Source organism: Doryrhamphus excisus, chromosome 3 (genome assembly GCF_030265055.1).
Source record: "Doryrhamphus excisus isolate RoL2022-K1 chromosome 3, RoL_Dexc_1.0, whole genome shotgun sequence".
In the NCBI taxonomy this organism is placed as follows: domain Eukaryota; kingdom Metazoa; phylum Chordata; class Actinopteri; order Syngnathiformes; family Syngnathidae; genus Doryrhamphus; species Doryrhamphus excisus.
Window position 1 is genome coordinate 7,579,223 of NC_080468.1, and position 22,178 is coordinate 7,601,400.

At 42.6% G+C, this 22,178-nt stretch overlaps 3 protein-coding genes across 10 annotated transcripts in view; 1 reads left to right on the forward strand and 2 right to left on the reverse strand.

Moving 5' to 3' along the window:
* Positions 1-753, forward strand: part of gpsm2 (G protein signaling modulator 2) — a 9,248-nt gene extending 8,495 nt beyond the window's left edge. For 3 of the 4 annotated variants that reach the window (XM_058067615.1, XM_058067616.1, XM_058067617.1), the window contains one exon: positions 10-753. In XM_058067615.1, coding sequence (XP_057923598.1) covers positions 10-171 — 162 coding nt within the window. In that variant the 3' untranslated portion in view covers positions 172-753. The remainder of the gene's footprint in view (positions 1-9) is intronic. The other variant, XM_058067618.1, reaches the window with a different exon arrangement.
* wdr47a (WD repeat domain 47a) lies at positions 253-13,681 on the reverse strand. The gene is made up of 17 exons (XM_058067614.1): positions 13,528-13,681; positions 12,457-12,626; positions 12,287-12,370; positions 12,129-12,213; positions 10,554-10,685; positions 10,294-10,470; positions 9,713-10,224; positions 9,523-9,640; positions 6,683-6,864; positions 4,796-5,038; positions 4,651-4,714; positions 4,394-4,551; positions 4,145-4,314; positions 2,968-3,138; positions 2,757-2,888; positions 2,453-2,671; positions 253-1,509 (listed from the first exon to the last, which is right to left on the reverse strand). The coding sequence occupies exons 2-17, from the start codon at positions 12,612-12,614 to the stop codon at positions 1,367-1,369; spliced, it is 2,748 nt and encodes a 915-aa protein (XP_057923597.1). The 5' UTR covers positions 12,615-12,626; positions 13,528-13,681; the 3' UTR covers positions 253-1,366.
* Positions 13,682-14,278: 597 nt separating this feature from the next.
* camsap2b (calmodulin regulated spectrin-associated protein family, member 2b) overlaps positions 14,279-22,178 on the reverse strand; it is a 37,548-nt gene continuing 29,648 nt past the window's right edge. For 3 of the 5 annotated variants that reach the window (XM_058066851.1, XM_058066850.1, XM_058066852.1), the window contains 10 exons: positions 21,941-22,166; positions 21,519-21,702; positions 20,720-21,383; positions 20,102-20,238; positions 18,316-18,527; positions 18,139-18,238; positions 17,254-17,319; positions 16,762-16,877; positions 16,562-16,680; positions 14,279-15,566 (listed from right to left, as the gene is read on the reverse strand). In XM_058066851.1, coding sequence (XP_057922834.1) covers positions 15,267-15,566; positions 16,562-16,680; positions 16,762-16,877; positions 17,254-17,319; positions 18,139-18,238; positions 18,316-18,527; positions 20,102-20,238; positions 20,720-21,383; positions 21,519-21,702; positions 21,941-22,166 — 2,124 coding nt within the window. In that variant the 3' untranslated portion in view covers positions 14,279-15,266. The remainder of the gene's footprint in view (positions 15,567-16,561; positions 16,681-16,761; positions 16,878-17,253; positions 17,320-18,138; positions 18,239-18,315; positions 18,528-20,101; positions 20,239-20,719; positions 21,384-21,518; positions 21,703-21,940; positions 22,167-22,178) is intronic. The other 2 variants (XM_058066854.1, XM_058066853.1) reach the window with 1 other exon arrangement.

The following is a 22,178-nucleotide window of genomic DNA, read 5'->3' on the forward strand; positions in this document are numbered from 1 at the left end:
TTTCATTAGGGGTCCCGTTTGGACGACCAGCGCAGCGCACCACCGCCTCCTCCAGTGCGAGGGCCCACGGTACCAGACGAGGACTTCTTCAGCCTCATCATGCGCTCACAGGCCAAACGAATGGACGAGCAGCGTGTCATGTTGCCACCGCCTGCTGAGCAAAGCACTTAAAGCCAACATCGTGCATCTCTGGAGAATGGACAAAAGAACTTTTATTACACAAACTCAGTGTTATGAGGGACCTTGTTTTACTCCATCAATGTCATGTGTATTTTTTACTACATTTCTTTAACTACATTTGTTTGTCTTTTGTGAGTCTGTCAAACACCGTCCTTTTTTTCCCTTTCTGTCCATGGATTTTTGTTTGTGGTCTTGGTTAAAAAAATAATAAAAAAAACTGAATACGCTCATATGCCCAAAATAATGCCTAAAGAATGATATTAACACTATTTTGGCCACAGTGACTATTTTATACTTAAGAGTGAGTTTGGAGGAATAAATAGTTCTCACAGCTACTTACTGATTTTCTGATTCATTAAAAAAAACTGCTTGATTAACAGAAACTTTATTGAACATACCAGCAATCTGTTAGCTTGAGTTAAATTACGTAAAAAATAATACGTATCAGGCTTAATACATGAGCCACTAGCATTTCAAGAACTGTACAATCACAACTAAAAATAAATAAATACGACAATGTACAATATGTATGTTTGGTGTTATTTGTTAAAACTAATTTTTCTAAATTAATCAGGATGTTAAAAAAAAGTGCATTACATGTTAAGAAATGAAATACTGGCTTTAAAATAAATATGTTATACAATTGAAAGTCTACACCGCCCTCTACTGTTCTTACCTTAGTACAGCAGAATTTACTAGTATTCCCTAACAATCTTTCATTGCAATGGCTTATAACGTATAACAGCTCCTGCAGGGAACCCCCCTCCCACTGATTATTCCATTTTAAAAACATGGAACAGCAACACGTCGCCACGTCCCACGGGGAAACAACAGCAGATAGCAAAATGCCGATTCAAGCTTGCACAAAGAGTTATCACAATTCCCAAAACGATAGCAGCTGGAGGAAATTGATGCGGAACAACAAGATGGAATATGGAGTTAACAATTTGATCTGGAATTCAACAAAGGCACCATTATGATGAAAAAGAGCCCGGTCCTGTTTGTTAAAAGCGCATGCAAGCTGTTTGTGTGCTGTGTGTGTCTGCATTTGTGTGCGAGTGTGTGTCACCGCCAGTGTTTTGTGCCCATTGCCGTGACAGATGCACCGTGTGGTTTTCATGTGTTTGTGTGGGATGCAGAAGCAGTTGCAGTGTGTCTTTTCCCGATAAAGTGTGTATGTGTGTAGTTATGGGTTGTGAGTCCACAGCGTGACGGTGCGGTCGGCAGAGGATGACAGGAAGGAGAGGTCGTCGGGGTGCCATCGACACTGGATCACCTTGTCGCCGTGCTCGCCCACCACGGTCAGAGGCAACTGCTTGGTCAGGTCACCTAAAGCAACAAATGGCATAGTCATTATTTATGTCCACATTTAGAAAGAGTGGAGTTTTGACATTTAAAAAGGCTTTCGAAATTATTGTTGCTCATTTGTCAAGGACACATGGTTCAAATTTGGTAGAAAATGGATCCATCCCGTAGGATGGTGGTTCCGAAAACTTTTACAGTGGCGTACCCCTACAGATATTTTCACCTGAAGCCACGTATTTCCTATTCCTGTACACACAGCATAAATCTTTTTATCTTAATCATGTCATCCATCCTGATTGGCTGGCGACCAGTCCGCCTCTCGCTCGAAGACAGCTGGGATAGTCTCCAGCATACCCGCAACCCTAGTGAGGATAAGCGGCATAGAAAAAAAAAATGAATGAATATCATCCGTCCATTTTCTATGCCGCTTATCCTCACTAGGGTCACGGGTATGCTGGAGCCTATCCCAGCTGTCTTCGTGCGAGAGGCAAACTGGTCGCCAGCTATATGTGCCCTGCGATTGGCTGACAAACAGTTCAGGGTGTACCCCGCCTCTCGCCTAAAGACAGCTGGGATAGGCTCCAGCTTCCCCGTGACCCTAGTGAGGATAAGCGGCATAGAAAATGAATGAATGAATATCATCCATCCATTTTCTATGCCGCTTATATTCATCAATTAATTTTCTATGCCGCTTATCCTCACTAGGGTCACAGGGAAGCTGGAGCCTATCCGAGCTGTCTTTAGGCGAGAGGCGGGGTACACCCTGAACTGGTTGTCAGCCAATCGCAGGGCACATATAGCCAATTTTGTTTTTTTTGTTTTTTTTTTAACCTTCCAAGAGGGCACTACTGAGACCATTTTGAAAGGTCACAACCACAACCCCAGTGGGGTTCAGGTGGGGACATAAAGGTTTGGATGAACCCTGAGCTTTTGTCGTAGTTCTGACAATTTGACACATCAATCTTACCTTGGAGGTTGGTGACCATGACCTTGGCGTCGTAGGAGCCAGTGAGCAGATAGTGTGCACCGGGTGAGAACCTGACAGAGCGCACGTCACTGCCGTGTGGGCGGTACACCTGGACGATGCGCCCCCCTCTGATGTCATACAGCATGCAGGCGCTGTCCTCCTGTCCTGTTGCTAGGAGACGCCCACTCGGGTCAACCGCTACTGAGGCGACTGGACTGCCTGCGGAAAACAGACAGAGTTGTGACACAAAACCAAGATGTATGTTTAAAAAATAAAATAAAAATAAAATTGTTGTAATACGTACCTGAGCCGTGGAAGGCGGTGCCCACTACTCGCACACAGCTGGGCACCCTGAGGTCCCAGAAACGCACCGTCTTGTCTTGGGAGCCAGATGCAATCATCCAGCCTCCCCATGTGTAAAGAGACAGGATGTGACCTGCACACATTAAAATCATATTTTACAGCACATATTTGTCTCCTCGGGTGTGAATGTGTGAAAGTGGAAGTGTATTTACCAGTGTGTCCACTGAGGGCATGCAGGCCCTGTCCTCGCTGGCAGTCTGTGGTGTAGATGTTACAGTCTCCCGCGCCGGCACTGATCAAGATGGCTCCACCGCTTTCTGGACCCTCCATGAAGGCCAAGTCCCTGATGGTGCCGTCATGCATGCTGAACTCTAAATCTGGACCTGTGGAGACACAACATAACCATATCACAGACTTCATCAAACATCGTGCTTATGATCTATGCTAAATCTGTCAGTTTCAACGATTCCTATAGCATTGCTGAACTTAAGTCGTCACAGTATTATATACCATATAGCATTGATTGTCATTGTAACGAAAGGTGCCAGATTTGGACTCAGAGTAACACAAGTTTGATGGTACATAACTAAAAATTACACAAACTGTACAAAATAAGACCTTAAAAAGGCATGAGACAGTCAAAATTGATCCTTTTAAGTATAGTAAAGCTTGCTGGGAAACGCATAATCTTCCCATTCCACAGCAAACTCTTCAGGGTTACACATCTCGCAAATTATGATCATTTGTGATGTTTTTGTGTCGATATAAAATACTGTAGCTTTTGCCCAGACATTGAGAGACAGGCGTGATGCTCGCGCCTGATCAAACGTGATCAAATGTCCACCACGTGATGTGGATGAAACCAAGGAGTATACCAAGGGGGTGCCCCTGTACCTCAGCCCTCAGGTAAATTACAGGGTAATAAATTGAACTTACAACAAGAAGTGCTAAAAAATAAAACCAACATATTTAATTGTTAATACCGTATATTGTAGACCAAGAGCCTCAAACATGCTACTTCACTTCGAAAATGTTAAGTAAAAAGGAAAGTATGAGTACTGTATGAGCATAAAGTATTGACATTGTTAAAGTGTAAAAAGCTACACACAATAAGTCAGTTTGTGTCATGTTTTCCCTTTTTTGGTTACACAAATGCCCCTGTACCTCAGCCCTCAGGTAAATTATAGGGTAATAAATTGAACTTACAACAGGAAGTGCTAAAAAAAAACCCAACATATTTAATTGTTAATACTGTATTTTACCGTATATTGTAGACCAAGAGCCTCAAACATGCTACTTCACTTCGAAAATGTTAAGTAAAAATGAAAGTATGATACTGTATGAGCATAAAATATTGACATTGGCTTTTATGGTTACACAGGTGCTCACCTGTGGCGTTGCACGTCTCGGCACTAAAAGGTAAAACTTTGACATATTTGTCGTTGGATCCTGTCGCTAGCAGCTGTCCACAATGGCTCCAGGCCACGCAGTAGATAGAACCTTTGTGGTGCTTGTTCCTCTTGAAGCGGACCGCTGGCTGCTTCACTGGACTTGAGCCACTTATGAAAGAGTAGCAGAGGAATGAAGAAAAAGAGAAATAATATAATAAAGTTTGATCCATCAGATTACTACTCTTACTTTGGGTCCAGTGTTTCTGGATAAGCGCAGACTCTAAGTGTTTTAGAGTTTGATCCGACGGCATAGAGCGCCCCCGACGGGTGAAAGGAAACTGCACGGATAGCCTGAGTGTCCTCCAGAGTGTGTACTGGCACAAATAAGCTTTTTGTTTTGTCACCCTGTGGAGAAAAAAAAAATACAGTATTACAGGAAGGCTATTTAAATTACTGCTATTATAATACATATTTATTATATTTGATAGTACTGTGTTAACGCACCTCTTTACTGCGAGACAATGATCCTGGGGAATCACCATGTGAACCAGCCTTGTGATTCTGACCACTATCGACACAAAAAACACAAACAGTCTTCAAACTAGCTTGACTGTGAGCCCTGCAATCAAAACAAAGACACAGCACCCACCTCTGTGAGACAACAGGGGACTCATTTGGGACTAGGACCACACGGCCTCCTGCTATTTGCTGCTGTGGAGTACTGCTCAGCACCCCGCTCCCCCGGCTCCTGTTGTGCTCCGGGGTGGTGGATGGGGGATTGTTGTTGCACTCGGAAGTAGGTGGGTTGCCATTACACTGCTGCGCCAAGGACTTCACCTCCTCTCCTAAACTCTCCATGCCCACATTGAGTTCCTCCAGCTTCTGGATGGACCTGAGGACACATATAAGACTCTGCATCAATACATGTCTGATGTTGGATACTCTTTTTAATTATTACATCACATGGCTAATGAGGAACTCTTGCCTTTGGTCTATTAGGCTTCAGGAGCCACGGACAAAAGGGGCAATTGACTATGCACTCACAATGGATCAACTCTATTGTACAGTACTTCCACGCCATGACCTCTACTGCCCCAAAAAAAAAAAACATTATATTTTGGAGCAAATGTACTGCTTGGTCTGGGTTACGCTGCCAAAGGTCTTTAATGTCTAGAATTATCTCCTTCTTCAAGACAGTGACTTTGCACAAAAGCTGAAAGCAACAACACAACCACATTCATCATTACAATGTGTAGAAGTGATGCTAGTCACGTTACCAGTAGCATTCTTTTACCACCAAGTAATGTGGCGTAGTAGTAGTAGTAGTGTGGCGGTCCCAGGCCTGAACTGTATTGAAAGTGCCTTGGCATTGTTGTGCATTGTCACAGCATAAATCCAACTGAACTGAATGAGACACAGCTGACCACATAAATAATGCATTCATTCTCAGGGGAAATGTTAAATACAACAAAGAGTGTGGCTGTCAGTCTGTTCTGCGTGATGTAGTGATGTTGGTCAGTGCAGATGGTGCACTGTGCATTGGGGGAGGAGTGTGTTTTTGTGGAGAAACCACACGGGGCTCCTTAAAAATGTGTGTCCCTGCTCTCGTCTGACAGCTGCTCAGCTATTGTCGTTTTCGTGTAGGCCAGGTCCTCAACCGGTAACGTTTCTCGGTACCAGGTAGCACAAAAAAGAATATAACTTGCATTATTTGCTTTTTATTTGTCTGACCAATCTTTTGTTTTTGGGATTCTCTCAATTACATCTCGGTCATGTCAAATTGAACCCACAAGCTAGCAAAATAAGTACGAAACAGACATCTTTGTACAGTTTCTTTGCAAAGCGGGAAAGGTGTGTGAACAGAGGCAAACCGGACATGTTTCAAACATTAGCAGAGATTAGCAGGGATACATGACACTGACCCTGAGCCTTCATTCTCCCCGCTGGTGCACGATCACTTGTCTTTGCTTTTAAAAGAGCTTGAGTGCTACTTCCCAACCACAAACTGCCAAGAAATGCATCCGTGACCCATTTGTCAACAAACCAGGTGAATCCAGTATGTCTAAGCAAGGACATCAATATCTGGAGATGGCAAATGATGGCGGCATTAAAAGTATGTTCGAGACAACAATATTTCCGACATCTGTGTGTGTGAAGCGTTTTTTTTTTTTTGCAGTGACAGCAACCAAAACAAAACTAGAGTGGACATAAGCATCACATTTCGGGTGTCATTGTCTTCCATTACCCCTAGATGAGACCGTCTCCTTGTAGAGAAACAAGCTCAGGGCTACCGTTGACTTTTTCTTATGCTGAGTAAACATGTTCATGCATTTGATGTTCCTTTTTTTGTAGTGTATCTGAATCTTATTTTCAATGCATGTTTAGTTATTACCATTGCAACCAGATTCAGACTCATATTATGTTATTGCCATGAGGTACGAGGATGATGCCAATGACGTTGAATGTATTGTACACATTGGATTCATGTTTATTACCCCCCACTCCCCACCAAGATTTCTTCTCTTGCTCTTCTTACCTGTTGAGGAACTTCTCCGTAAGGCTGTGCTGCATGTCACCAGGCGGGGGCTCCTGCTGCACTCCTCCCTCCAGCAACATCTGCTTGTACATCTGCCGCTGCTGCTGCTTCTGCTCCAGGTGCTGCTGCACACGCAAGCGCTGACGATAATACTCCTCATACTTCTCGGTGGAGTCCCACAGCTGCAGGTGGAAATCAGATCATTAATGCATTATATATAATGAAGCGGAATGAAGGAGCATTCAGAGAGGACAGTTTGCTTATACGTAAGACATGATGGAACACAAAAGCATGTTAACGTGTGAGGAGGGTGGCTGTAATTTATGTTAACATGATTCAAAGGCTACATTGTGTGGGGCTAAACCAAGCTGCGCCTCTGCTCTCTCAGGTAAAAACAAATTAAATAAAAAAACACACCAGTAACCTCTGACCTCACGAATGTGCTTCTAGATGACTGGACGATGAAATCACTCAGACACACTCAAATATTGTACTTTTAATCTGTATGTATATTGTTAATTGAGTTTTAGGAAGGGGATCTGAGGACGGGCGCATTTTAAACGTGGCATGTAGCCTAAGTGCCAGCTTTAGAATAGGCTAGAACAGGGGTCAGCAACCCCTGGCTCCAGAGCCGCATGTGGCTCTTCAGCCACTTTGTTGTGGCTCCCTTCACAACGCTCAAGTATTTTTTTAAAATACCCTAATGGGAAAAAATATGCATTTTTTAATGAGTTTTTTTTTAAATCTGACTTTCTGTGAGACCCTGAATGAATTGAAGTGAATGAGTTCTGACTCGTGATTGGATGAGCTCAAAGAGCTCACATGTGACGAGAAGCAACAATTTGGTGTAAAAATTTGGCGTTAAAACTGATTCAAACTTTCAAAAGTTTATAAGATATTGTTTTTAAATGATGTTTTGCGGCTGTTTTCCTTTAGTAAGCGTGTGGGTAAAATGGCTCTTTTGATAATAAAGGTTGCCGACCCCTGGGCTAGAACAAGAGGCTGGGATTTGGGTGGGAGTGTGATCCAGAGTCCCTTACAGGCCTCCTCTGTTTCTGGCCTCCATGTGTCGCCAGGGTGACAGCAGGGGAAAGGGGCGCTAAGCACAAATTTTGCACACTGCTACACACCAGGCCCAGAATGGAGGGAAGGACGTGGACAGAGGCAGAGTTCCTAGGTTAATACTGTGTTTACACTGCAAACACAATATTAACCTAGGATCTACCTGTAAACGCCACAGGCAATATGATAGCAGTAATATATCATACTAAACGCCTTCTCAGCTGTCAATGCACCTCGTCATTATGCACCTCAGAATTATGATTTGTGTGATTGTACACAAATGCTGAACTGCATGGACCATTGTGAGTGCAGGCTAGCGGAGGACCTCTATTTGAGGTGATTATTTTCAACATTAAAATGCACTAGAAATAGTACCTCATAGTACCTGGTTTTGGCAATGAAAAGCATCAAGTAAAAGAAAAGCCCCACATGACATCATCAATAAAAGGATCCACCCAGCGTTTCAAGCTGTAGTCACCGTGGGAAGATGACTCACACTGTGATTAACCGCTGTCTATATTTAGGTATTCACTGCAGACACGCAGTGAGGACACTGCAGCTCCTCCATGTTGTGGTGGTGCACAACATCTCAAACAAGTTGACCACCACAAGAAAAGTATTGACCAACCCTGAATATTTTCAAGACCTGTTTTTTTTAAATATATTTTTGAGACTAAATCCATTCCATTTACCCCCACTTATCTGGGTCTGAGTCACTGACTTCCGGTCTCCGGCCACCTCTTCCAGTTCCACTGGGAGGATACCAAGGTGTTCCCAGCTCAGCTGTGAGACACAATCCCTGACGGGCTAAGGTCTGCCCTGGGGCCTTCTCCCAGCTGGGCATTCAACAGCTCGCCAGGTAGGGTCCGGGAGGCATCTGAGCTAGATGCCCGAGCCACCTCAACTGGTTCCTCTCGATTTGAAGGAACAGCAGCTCTACTCTGAGACCCTCTCGGGTGACTGAGCTCCTCACACTAGTTACCAGCTTCCCTACGGAGGAAACGCATTTCAAATGCTTGTATCAGCGATCTTGTTGTTTCGGTCACGACCTAAAGATCATGCCAATATGTGAGAGTGGGAACATAGATCGACCGGTAAATTGAGAGCTTTGCCTTCAGGTTCAATTCTCTCTTCACCACCATGGTCTGGTACAGTGACCGTATTACTGCAGACACTGTACCGATCCGATGCGTCCACTTTCCTCTTTGAGGCTGACTGAAAGTCATGCTCCATGGTCCCACCAAACTCCCAATGTTTTGCCTCGACCACCACCAAAGCCCTGTGGTGTTTGGCCTGCTGGTAGCTAGCCAACTGATCCAGGAGCCCCACAACCCATTCATGCTTGATAGGACTCCTTCTTCAGCTTGACAGCAGCCCTGACCTCTGTTGTCCACCATCCAATTTGTGGCTTGTCACCACACAAGCACCGGCACACCATTGGAGAAAAAAGACTGGTAGATTGATAATATTTTCTGTCTGTGTGACAGTAGTGTGATGGCTGATGATCTTTATCTTAAAATTAGCATCATTACCCCTCCTCTTTTGTTTGTACACCTGCCCAAGGTTTGAGACATATTTTTCTAGCAGGTTTCAATGTAACTAGTGTGTGTGTGAGTGACGAGAAGAAAAGCTCTGAGAGAACACATTTTACAGTACATCACATGTTAGTTTGCATGTATAAATGTCCCCAAATATAAGAGAGTGTCTTTGAGACTTTTTTCTCTGGAAAATAATAACTTGGGTCAATGTGGTAAGTCAAAGTCTGAGATTTCCTGTACCTCGTTCCTTTCAGCAGAGCCAGCTGGAGGTGCATCCTCCCCAGGAGCAGAAGCAGGACGCGAGTTCTGAGCTGCACCAGAATTCATCATTTTGTCCACAGGAGTTTCTGTCCTCGACCTTAACACAAAACAAATGAGTAGAAAAGGAGACCAGACAGCTGAGAATAAGAAGATGTGTGGTTGAACGTACGTTTCAGGCGACTCCTCAAAGATGCTGTGGCAGTCAGAGCTCTCCATCATGAGGCTTCTACTCAGGTTCTGCCCGCCTGCTCCAGGGTAATGGAAGTTGGCAAAGGAGTGAGACATAGGAGAGACCCCTTTACCCGGTGCAACGTCCCCGCCACTCGCTCGCTTATCCTGGCCGGACAGCCCGTAAGACAATCCATCCAGTGCTGGATTCAAAGAGCGTGACATGTATGTGTCGGCCGACTGGGGTCGGCGCAGGGGGGAGGATGGATACGGAGACAGTTTGCTGATGAGTGGCGTGAGCAAATCAGCGTAGCCGGTTTTTGCGGGTTTGACTATGCGGTCCACATGGATGTTAAGCTGCTTCTGTTCAAAGGCGCAGGAGAAGACGCTGTGGGCCAGGTTCTGCATCCACGACAGAAGTGATAAGTCCACGTCATCGCAACCATTACCACACAGCATGTCAACGCCCAGCAGAACCTCGCTCTCAGTGATCTCCTCACCCGTCGCTTTGCTCTGTGCACAAATAAAAAACCATCCAACAACCTTCCTGACAGACTACTTTTAGTTTTAAGAGCTACAAACCTGGCAAAACTCCACACAGCACTCATAGAGGACTCCTTTGAGAAGCAGTTGGAAGAGACGATCCCCGCTTGCTTTGAATCCAGCCTCACTCAGCTTCCTGTCTGCAGGGATGAACTCGGCCACCATGGTGCAGGCCTCCTCAAAACACTGTACCCTGGCCGTGCTGGGGTTCCAGTCCTGCCACGACACGGAAAGAGAGGTCACAAGCGGCTCACAGAGGCCATATAATGTTAAGTGCAGTTAAGCATGTGAGCGCTTGCCTTAAACTCTGCGTGGTTTGTGAGGCGAGGCAAGGTGAGCAGTAGACACAGTTTGCTGTAGTCGTCTTTTGAGGGACAGAACTCCTCTAGGGCATGCAGACACTTCACCGCCTCCTGCATGGTAAACTCCAACTGGAAAACATGTAAAACAGAAAAAAATGCAGCCACTTCATAAAAGACAGCAACGCAAAATAGACAGTGTATACAGATACAACATTTTCACATATGCCTGTGGAAGCGCAACCTATTACTATTTCCATTCACAAGCTGTGGAACAGTGGCACAATTGTGGACTCTGATTCCTTAGCGTTCTGAATTATTACCCCCAGAACAGGAATTAAGGTTATGCTTTAACTCAGTGTTTTTCAACCTGTTTTGAGCCACAGCACGTTTTTTACATTGGAAAAATCTTGTGGCACACCACTAACCAAAAATGTTACAAAATGTCACCATGACCTCACACGTGCATCAATAAGTCTATCGGAGGAACAAGGTAGGTGTTGCCACACGGACCAATATTACATTGCTCTGCCAGTCTTTACACCACAGACACTCGACAGTAGCCACGTTTTTACATGACGAGTTTTTCTCTTTCCGAATGACCTTTCGGGAAACAATGGTATCCATGGAAAGGAATATATCTCTTGTCTCCATGCGCCGGGAAAATCAACCAGAATAGTCAATGGGTCATGTGCAGTAAAACGTAAACATCAACATCACGTGATACCAGCTTCCCCGAGTTTTTCTTTCACTTGTTGGAATAACTCCGTATTGTCAGTTTTTCGTCTGTCCAGTCTTGAAATTTAGTTTGAATCAAAAACAAACTTTGCTTAGCAGTCCAGTGCCGATTGCTGGCCTCCATTTTTAAAAGTGAAGAACGTCTGGATCTGCGTGTTACGTCATATCTGAGAACGCACCCGGGATAAATTTAAACAGGAAAAGATCAAATTCAATCTTGCTAATATTTTATAATTAAACTCGGGTCATGTTTTATATAGATATATATTTTCTTTTGTAATAAAACTGGACTTGTGAATGGCGTATAGAAGGGTTTAGATTCTGTTTCACATATGGCGCGAATGCACACGAAAGCTGCTTGCCAACCGCCAATAAACAACAGAAGAAGAAAAACAACACGAAGAAGAACGCACCCTGACAAATTTGAGCGGGTACAATATACCTGAATTGGATTGGGGAAAGAAATATTCCATCCCTGTTCAATTCTTTCCGTTTGAGCAAATATACCAAATGCAATTGGAATATTTGGGTCCATATATTCATGGCTATTGACATAATATTTGCAAATGATGATTAATCAATGTTAAGTATAAAAAGTGATATTGGATAATTCCTCACGGCACACCTGACAGTTTCTCAAGGTACACTAGTACTAGTGGTTGAAAATCACTGCTTTAACTTATATCCTAATTATGGAAGAAAAAATAACACTACATCAGTAAAAGCAAAAGAAATCATATCGTAGCAAATATGTGATCCCTATTGCGGAGCCATTTCTAAAGTAATAAAATACAGCATCAAACTTCATATATATATAAAATGTCTGTTTTAACTTACATGCTGTGGCTCATCCTCAGCAGACATGGCGTTATTCACACACAGGGCTTCCAGAAACTTCTGCTTTAGCACAATATAACGGAACCTGTGAGGGAGAATTAGTCACAGTGACAATTTTTCACTCAATGATGAATAAAAATATAAATAGGTTCCCATACCTCTTTTTGTCAAACTTCTCCATGCACTCCAGCGGCTGAATGAACTGCAAGACCTCATCCCACTGGCCATCCAGCACCAGTTGCCTAAAACAATCACAGCAATTGTTCACCGCCACACTTTGGACACCCCTGCTGTAAAAGCTACAGTATAATAGGATAAAACTACCTACCTGAGAAAGAGCATGTCGTCTGAGTATAGCCCATTGATGACGCCGCTCTCTTTCTCCAGCGCCAGCATGCTGATGTGCAACTTCCTGGAGTGGAGAAAGTCCAAGATCACCTTGATGATCTCCACCTCTTTTACGTTGATGGTTTCCTCCTCTGTCATGATGGCAACCGTCTGCAAATAAACCCACGGAATCATGAATGAAACTACTGGTTAACATAAAACAGTTTGGCCACATGGGGTGGACATAAAAGTACATGCAAACCTACAACATGCAATTAACAGATGTGTTATTTTGTCCCCTGAAGCTGTATAAAAGGAGAACAATATTACTTCAATAAGACTTTGCCTAGTAGTGCAAAGGCTTTAATGCTGAATGCATTACTGAGAGTCACTGAAATTCCAGAAATACCATTGTTTTCATTGGGTGAGCTTTATCATTCAATTGGCGTGTAGTTGTATTGAATGTTAATTATAGTGGTTGTAGTTTGTGGTGTATAATTTACTGCATCGCATCTAGAGGTTTTGCTAATACCTTGAAGCTGAATAAAGTCCTTATTTGTAGTCAAAGGTGTTAATAATTATGTTTAAAATAACACATAAAACAGCAGAGGTGCAGAGTCAGGTGTATAATGGCAGACCATTTATGATGATAACATCGTAGCATTTTAGTGTGCCTCTTCATGTAAAAGAACAACTAGAAAAACATAAGTGCAGAGATAGAACAATATAATATTATTAGAACGACAACTATGCTAAGCTAGCATGCAATGCGAGCAGCGGTTAGCCAATGACACTTAAGCCAAAATGAGATTAAGCTACTTGTTAGCATTACATGCCTGCTGGCGCTGTCGGGATTACAGCAAAACAGTAAATAGTTAACATTAGTAGCTCAAACCAAGCTGGCTAATTTACAAGGCGGTACAAGTAAAGAGGGAGACTTGAACAGCAATAAGCCAGGCCGACAGGAAAGAGGGGCGGCATCATCCTCCGCTCGCTAGCCGGGCGGGGTGCTGTGTTCCCCGGCGACAAGCGACGTCAGTCAGTAGTTAAGGCGCCATAAGAAATAACTCACCCGTTAAGAGTCAAACATGAGGTGAAAAGAAAACTATACAGCAGCTCTGTTTGTTTCTGTGTCCACGCTGTCACGTCGGTACCACTCGGTGTTGTTGAATGGAGGCTGCTTGACGTGACCTCCTCCTCGCTGACTGGATGCTTGTATAGCCCAGCCCAGCCCCAGCCCCAGCCCCAGCCCCAGCCTGGTGGTGGTGCCTTCAAGGAACACCGCCTCCAGCCACAATACACTCTCACCAAAGTAGAAAAGTCATTATTTATATATAAAAAATATATAGATTGGCCAATGCTGTCGATTACATACACATTAATTATAAAAAAAATAGAGAAAAACTTCTCGATGTAATGTGCAATAAATATCATACAGTACATATTTCATTAGTATGCATGCTAATATGTGCACCATACATTGCCCATATATATTTACAGTATTATTAATAGTAATAATACAGTAATATTAATAGTAAAAATTGAACTCCAAACTATATTATATTTATGACCACCTTTACATATGCAGACTTATGTAGGATTTATGTATCTAAATGTGTCCACATGTGTATGTTATCTATTTCGAAATCGGGTTATTTGATTTCTGAAGAAATGTGTTTTATTATAGCAAAAATACCATTTAATTTTGAATGTATGGTATGGACATTTTTTCTGTTTCAACACTATTACACAAATATTGTATCCTCGTTTATTTGAGAAAGTGTATATTAAGCTCCGGTAAATGTGTAAAGAGACACCATAAATACTGAATGCTGTTGCATTTTAATAAAGCTGAAATACTAGGGGAGGCAACAAAAAAAAAAACAAGTACAAGAACTCATGAGCATATTTAGTAAAACGGGCAAATAAAACAACATTATGATTTCCTCATCATTCTTAATCTTGCCTCACATTTTTATACAACTTCCTTGATTGAACACACCTCCACCTGCTAAATGTTGTTTCAAAAAATACTTTCCTGTATGCCAAAATATATCTGTACAGTGTTGATGCATATACTCAGTGAACATATGATTAAAAACACTGACAGTAGAATCATCTGTGAAGTGCTAAGAGTTTTTTTTTATGTACAACTGTGGACAGTCGCTATCTAACAGTTAAGATAAGATGCACAATATGGCGATTGTGGGACCGGATGGTTCCATTGCACAAGAAGGGATCACACTTTGGATGTTACGGCACAATAAAAGGCCCCAAAAATGACGATGCTGCTTATGGATGTTGAATTAGAAAAGCTACTCAAAAGCTGCTAGAAGCTGACTTTCCATTTTATACACAGAAATTCAAGACATTAAGTATATTATGTTGCTCTGAATAAAATCTGAGTTATAAATAAAAAGTCTTTTCCTGGTGCCTTTCAGGGATGATTGATGATACTCAATCAATCGCCGGAAAGAAATGGCAATCACTCTTCTTGGCACTTTACAAAACATATAAACACTGAAACAGTTCTTACATGCCTGTAGCAGCACAATGTGGATATTAAATCTGATTCCGGATCAGACAGATTGGTCTGGTTCTAATCTGAACCCAAACTTCTTGAACAGGTGCAGACAAAACGATGAAAAAACAAGCATAAGGCCACACATGATCAACTTACAGAAACCACACAGCCTCTTTAAGAGGCGCGACATTCATTTCAGGCATTGCTGGCCTATTATTTTCATATTTTGGCACGTGAGGGAATAATGGTGTCAATTTAAGTCCTATATATCTGCGAGAACAGTGGTGCTACTTCAGGTGCATTTTTTTAGGGGTCCCCTGCTTCTTGCTCTGCCACAGATAGCTAGCAATGGTGACGGCATCCACACTGGCAGACATAGTTTTGGCCGGGATCTGGCTGAACTGCTTCCTGTCCGAGTTGTACTTATAAAGTCCCTCGATCATTTTGGATGTGATGGTTTTGGGCCCGATGCCAGCCAGTCGTGTGATCTCCTCCGTCTCGGGGCAGTAGGCGTACACCGACCTGAACTGGCAGCCGGCATCGCGGAACAACACGAGGAAGTTATTAGCTTCAGATTTTTCCATTTCCTGCAGAGAAAGAATGAAGAGAATGTTATTGTAAAGGTCCCCTATAATGCAAACTTGACTTTTTAATGTTGTTATCAAGCCTGTTTATGACCAGCAAACATTAGAAAAACATCCCTCATCTGTTTGTGGGAGCGGTAAGTCTGATCTTGCTGTTTTCCTTTAGCAAAAAGGCTAATCTAGTATGATGTTGCTGTTAAAATGTGAGTGTAATGTTAGCACTGGAGCACACATAATGATGTGTTGCTAATGTTACATTGTTATATATGATATATGGCATCTATTACATTACATTAAAATGTCTATATGCCAGCATCAAGGCTAGATTCTGAATAAATACACTATAGTGGGACCTTATATAAATATAATATGGGATCTACAGTATAATGTACAGTGTTACATTGTTATATATGATATATGTCTTCTATTACAAGAACTTTTAAAATGTCTATATTTCAGCATCAAGGCTAGATTCTGAATAAATACACTATAGTGGGACATTAAATAAATATAATATGGGATCTACAGTATAATGTACAGTGTTACATTGTTATATATGATATATGGCATCTATTACAAGAACTTTTAAAATGTCTATATTTCAGCATCAAGGCTAGATTCTGAATAAATACACTATAGTGGGACATTATATAAATATAATATGGGATCTACAGTATAATGTACAGTGTTACATTGTTATATATGATATATGGCATCTATTACAAGAACTTTTAAAATGTCTATATTTCAGCATCAAGGCTAGATTCTGAATAAATACACTATAGTGGGACATTATATAAATATAATATGGGATCTACAGTATAATGTACAGTGTTACATTGTTATATATGATATATGGCTTCTATTACAAGAACTTTTAAAATGTCTATATTCCAGCATCAGGGCTAGATTCTGGACAAATACACTATAATGTGACCTTATATAATATAATATGGGATCTACAGTATAAAGTTTAAACAAGAGGGCATATAACATACATCGAGGATCTTGTTTTTCTGCCCTTCGTTGACCTTTCCAGCCAGGCAGCAGTGGGCCAAAGCATTCTGAATGATGTGCTTGTTGGATTTGGCACTCGGCTCCTTGTATAGTTTCGGTCCTGCATTGCAACAACATGGCGTCAAACCAATAAAGTCACATAGCAAACATGCACAAAGCCAATGAATAGACCGTTTCATACCTGTGTACTCAGTGTTGGAGGGAGTGGAGGAAGTGGTGGAGTCGTTTTCCCAGTCCTTCTCACCGTTACGACTACCAGCAGAGGGGCAGGAGGAAAAACCCTCTGCGGAGTCAGGTCTGTAGATAGCAACAGACAAGTAATAAATGGGAAGCAGACAGCGGAATGATGGGAATGTAAGGCACTGACATAACGGTCGGCATGTGAGCTTGCATCATATCTTTCTCCAAAGCTGTGCAGCGAGCCACTGAAATGCATGTTCAGCCAAGCAAAGAAAATCTGACATCATGGCTTCTGTTAGGTTGTGAAGTGCAGCCAGCACGAAAAGAAGAACATAGAGCAGCAAGAGACTTCAGAGGAAATAATGGGGAAATTAAATAAAAGAACCAAATGATCTACTTGTACATTATGCCTGTTTTCATTTCTAACTAGGATGATAATGTGAATGAAAAACAAAAGTGCTGATATACTATGTATGTATGTATGACTACTGACCTTCCTTTTCTTTCTTTAGGGGAGTTTAGAAAGAACGGGACATGAGAAGGAGCTACTTTATTGCTTCTGAAGGGAGCATGCAATAGAGGGAAAAGGAGACAAGGATACAACAGAGCTTTGTAAGTCTATAAGGGGAAGCAATTCCAGCACAAAATCATTTCAGTAGGAAATATTGGTAGTAGCCCATAATAAGTCACATTAGGGACCTGGCACCTCTTTTTCCCTGAATTAAAATGCTTGCACAATGTGGGGGAAGAATCCCACCTAAGGGCAATTTAACCTAACATGCATCTTTTAGGAATGTGGGAAGAAACCCGGAACCCGGTGAAAACCCACACACACACGGGAGAACATGCAAACTTCACAAAGAGATCCGCAAATGGAGATTACCCAAACCATTACAAAATAATATCTAAAAACAAGGTTAATTTTCAGGATAATTGATTAAATTCAGAAACATGCCCATCACTACTAGGTATGAAATGCAGTGTCGCTGAATTAATATGTCATTCATTCATTTTCTACCGTTTTTTTCTTCACGAGGGTCTTCGGGCGAGAGGCAGGGTACACCCTGGACTGGCCGCCAGCCAATCACAGGGCACATATAGACAAACAACCATTCACACTCACATTCATACCTATGGACAATTTGGAGTCGCCAATTAACCTAGCATGTTTTTGGAATGTGGGAGGAAACCGGAGTACCCGGAGAGAACCCACGCTTGCACGGGGTGAACATGCAAACTCCACACAGAGATGGCCGAGGGTGGAATTGAACCCTGGTCTCCTAGCTGTGAGGTCTGCGCGCTAACCACTCCTCCGCCGTGCCTTAATATGTCATATTTTAACTAAAAACAACAACACAATTTCAAAAGACATCCTTACCTGTTGGTCTTCTTATTATCTGCATGGTTACTTTCGTTATCAGTCAGATTCAGAGAGGCCAAAGAAACACTGGATACTGAGTAGCCTCGAGGACGCACCCCTGCACAAGAACATCGTATTATTCCACTGAAGTATTATTCCACATCGTTGCATTGCGGTGTGGTTTATGTCACGCACCTGTTGGTCTCACTGATGGAGTGGAGGACTCCATGACATCCCTGTGGATGGACTTGGGTCGAGGTTTCTTCTTGAGGCTTCCACATCGAGGCTTGATGACCTCATCCATGTCTTCCATCAGCTTGAGTTGCTTCCTCCTCAAATACTCATTCCGGATGTATTCTCTTCTTGCCTTCTCCTCATCCTTTCTCAGCTGTTCTTCTGCTTTCAATCTAGAGGACAAGAGAACACAAGTTAAAACCACTCATGTTCACTGTAACATCTTACAAAGGTAGCACTCGCTTTTTGCTATAAAACAATAATATAGTTAGCATTACTCTTTCAGTGTGACTTGGGTTTCTGTTAAAGTACTGCCTTCCTGCGCTGTCATTGGCTGGCTTTTCAATGGCTGGCTTTTCAATGGCTGATCATAATCATAAATTATAAAATAGAGGTTAACAGAGGCTAATCGTTATAGTGGCACCACTGATTAGTCGTTAATGCCAGACAAATAAATGCTACAGAAATAGCTTTGTGGGTTGACTTTTTCTGGCCAGATATTGACTGCATTAAGATGAGTGTTTGTAGTAGGCCATACCAAAGAATGTCACTTTCTTAGCAATTGAGGTTGTTTACAAATCTATAAAGCTATAAAAGCAGATGTGTGCTGAAAATATCCAAAAGTTGGCCTATTAGGATTAGTGTTTTTTGTCATCTGTTATTCTGGCAAGTGGGGCTGTCAATCGATTAAAATATTTGATCGTGATTAATCACATTTGTATGTAGTTAACTCAGAATTAATCACATTTCATTGCAGCTAGAAATAAGTTTTTATCTATATAACTAGAGGAAATCTCTTTGTGGTAAACGATTGGATGTGCAACTACAACAATAATTACATCACATTTTCTGTAAAGGGATATCAAATGCGGAACTATGGGCCATTATTTAAAACAATACAGTCAAGCAAGCATATTTTCGTTTTATTATTTATCTTTATTATTAGCATATTAGCTCTTAAAATGTGAGCGAGTGAGACCTCTCGCACTGATGCAAACATGTTTTTTGGATTACGGTGTCAGCTTAAAATAAGATTTGTTTATTTATGATACTGGCTTTAAATTCTAAATGATTGTGAGTAAAAAAGCCAGGAACATCAGCCAGGAAAATCAGGAACATTCAGAAATGATTATTATTCAAGATTTGCCACAATGCACCTTTCCTTCATGAAATGTACGAATGAAAATATCTAAAACACAGGGCAATAGTCATTAATAGTCGTTAATGCATCAATAAGATTCACTTTGGCAGCCCTAATTAAAAGTACAAATTGGCTGTTTGGTGAAAGTCACTGAAAAGTAATACAGAAGTAGTGTGATTTATAGATGTTCATTCATTCATTCATTTTCTACTGCTTATCCTCACAAGGGTCGCGGGGGTTGCTGGAGCCTATCCCAGCTGTCTTCGGGTGAGAGGCGGGGTACACCCTGGACTGGTGGCCAGCCAATCACAGGGCACATATAGACAAACAACCATTCACACTCACATTCATACCTATGGACAATTAGGAGTCACCAATTAACCTAGCATGTTTTGGGAATGTGGGAGAAAACCGGAGTACCCGGAGAAAACCCACGCATGCACGGGGAGAACATGCAAACTCCACGCAGAGATGGCCGGGGGTGGAATTGAACCCTGGTCTCGTAGCTGTGAGGTCTGCGCGCTAACCACTCGACTGCCGTGCAGCCCGATTTATAGATGTAATATACCTAATCCCGTTCATAAAGAAAACCAAAACGATACAGACCGTGCTGCTTCCTTCTTCTGCTCCTGGTCCTGCTCTTGTTGTTGTTTCTTCTCCTGCGCCTCCTTCTCCCTCCTCAGCCTCTTCTCCAGCAGAGCTGCTTTCTTTGCTGCCATGTCCTCTTCCCCTTTAGCGTCATCCTGGAAATAAATATCAGCACAGCTGACTAAGAAAAGTCTTGAGAAATGAAACCTCTGAATGTTCTGAACCTCTGTTTCAATGTCAGTGTTGCATTGAACATAATAGAGATATGGGAAGAAATTAAGCCACAGCTGATGTTATCATCAAACTCTTGCATCTTGACAATAAAACTTTAGTCGTCAGTCTGTCCCAGATTGATGTACAATGCTGTATTGTCTGTGATCAACTCATGCCTCAACACACACATCTCTTGCACATGTTGTGCCAAGCTCATACAGTGTGGGGGGTTTCCTCAAAAGGACTATACGGCTTTAGACAGTGTTAATAATGACGATATCACTTGTGATTCCACTTTCAAAGAGGCTACCAAATTGGATCTAAGTATAGATCTTCATCTAATCGTTAGATTACCTAATACTGACCCATTTGCTAAGAACAGCATACAATAAATGAAGAAGAATAGTGATTGCTCCACCTCACCTTGAAGAAGAATCCACAGCACATCTTTTGGTCCTCTCCAGTTTCTCCACTTGCCTCCTGACCTTGGCTCTCTGCAGGACGGAGTGCAGACATTGTCACCTCCACCAATTCTTTCTTGTCCCGAGGGTCTCCTTTCACTCTGTTGCCTTGGATCTCAGACGTCGGCTGACACAACACCTCCGAAGTCCCTGATTGCTTGACATCACCGTTCCTCAGCGGGGCTTGGTGTTCAGGCTCAGCTGATTCTTCTTCCTTCTCTTTGGCTGTGGGAGTGCCTGCACCCTTATTGGCCGCAGTCTCATCTTTGTCCTTAGTGTTTTCTTTGTCCCCCTTAGTCTCTGGGCTTTTGCTTTTGTCGTGACTCAGGTATTCAAATGAAGTGGTGTGTGTTTGGCTCGATGTGAACCTTCTCAGTCTCGGTAAACTGTCGACTGAAGTGGGGGTGTTGAGCATTCGGCTAATAGGCGTGATCTTCAGGTCGTTGGGCCGAGGGGTCCGAGGTGTTCTGGCATGGAAGGAGGCCGGACGACGCTTGATGCCAGAAGAGGGTCGACTTGGAGGATTTGCAGAGCCGGACGAGGACAAGATAGGAGACAAGGAACCCACTGATCCTCTGGCTGATCCTCGGCCAGTGACGCTGCTGCTACGCAACTCACGGAGCTGCCTGGGTAGGGAAAACACACAGCTTAGGGTAAGATTTAGCCTGCATTCACACTTAGGGTCTCTGGTCCGGACCAAAGATTTAAAAAAAGTCTAATTCAGTAATGATGTCCCCTTCGGTGCAGAATATTGGACCTACCTGTGTGGAGATGGAGCAGGAGGGGGAATGACCCATGCTTGTTGCTGTTGGTCCCTCATCGCCATGATCCTCTCCTGTTGCTGAGCCAATCTCTGCATCTCAGTCTGCAGGAAGCCGAGTGATGTGTTCAGCCTCTCGATGGAGCGAGTGTATTCCGCAAGGTCAGTTTCCCCGGGGGTCATACCTGTATCACAGGAAATTAGTTTGAAAATAACATTGGGTCCACCTGCACAATATAATGTGATCTAATTCAAGAGGTTTTTCTTTTATCCTTAATAATATATTGATTGAAAGCATCTTCCACCTTCTGGTTTGTAAGTATAAATCTCCTGACTATAAGACAACTTGTCTTTGAGACTTTGTTCTAAGCAATACTGCCTTTTATTTGTGTTATTTGTGTAGCTTAATACTTGTTTGTCTACCTCCGCCATCTTCACAAGGAGATTTGGGAGCAGCCCCATCAGGCTTGCATCTCTCCGCCCTTTCCATGCTGCCCTGGCTGGTTTCCTTTGAGGGCGTTAGCGGCTGTTTCGAAGGCGCTCCTCCTGAGCTGGGACTGAGTGGGCTAGTCACTCCTTTTCTTCTTACTACATTCAGAAAGGCTGTTCTCCCCATCTTCTGCCGATGGCGCGTGAACGCTTCCTCCACCTACAAAGATGA

Excerpts from the sequence above, each read along its gene's own strand:
- wdr47a (XM_058067614.1), bottom strand. The coding sequence starts at position 12,614 with ATGACAGAGGAGGAAACCATCAACGTAAAAGAGGTGGAGATCATCAAG. Across the intron at positions 5,039-6,682 it reads ACGGAGAAGTTCCTCAACAG|GTCCATCCAGAAGCTGGAGG; the intron begins GTAAGAAGAGCA and ends ATGTGTCCTCAG. Across the intron at positions 2,889-2,967 it reads TGCCCTCAGTGGACACACTG|GTCACATCCTGTCTCTTTAC; the intron begins GTAAATACACTT and ends TAATGTGTGCAG.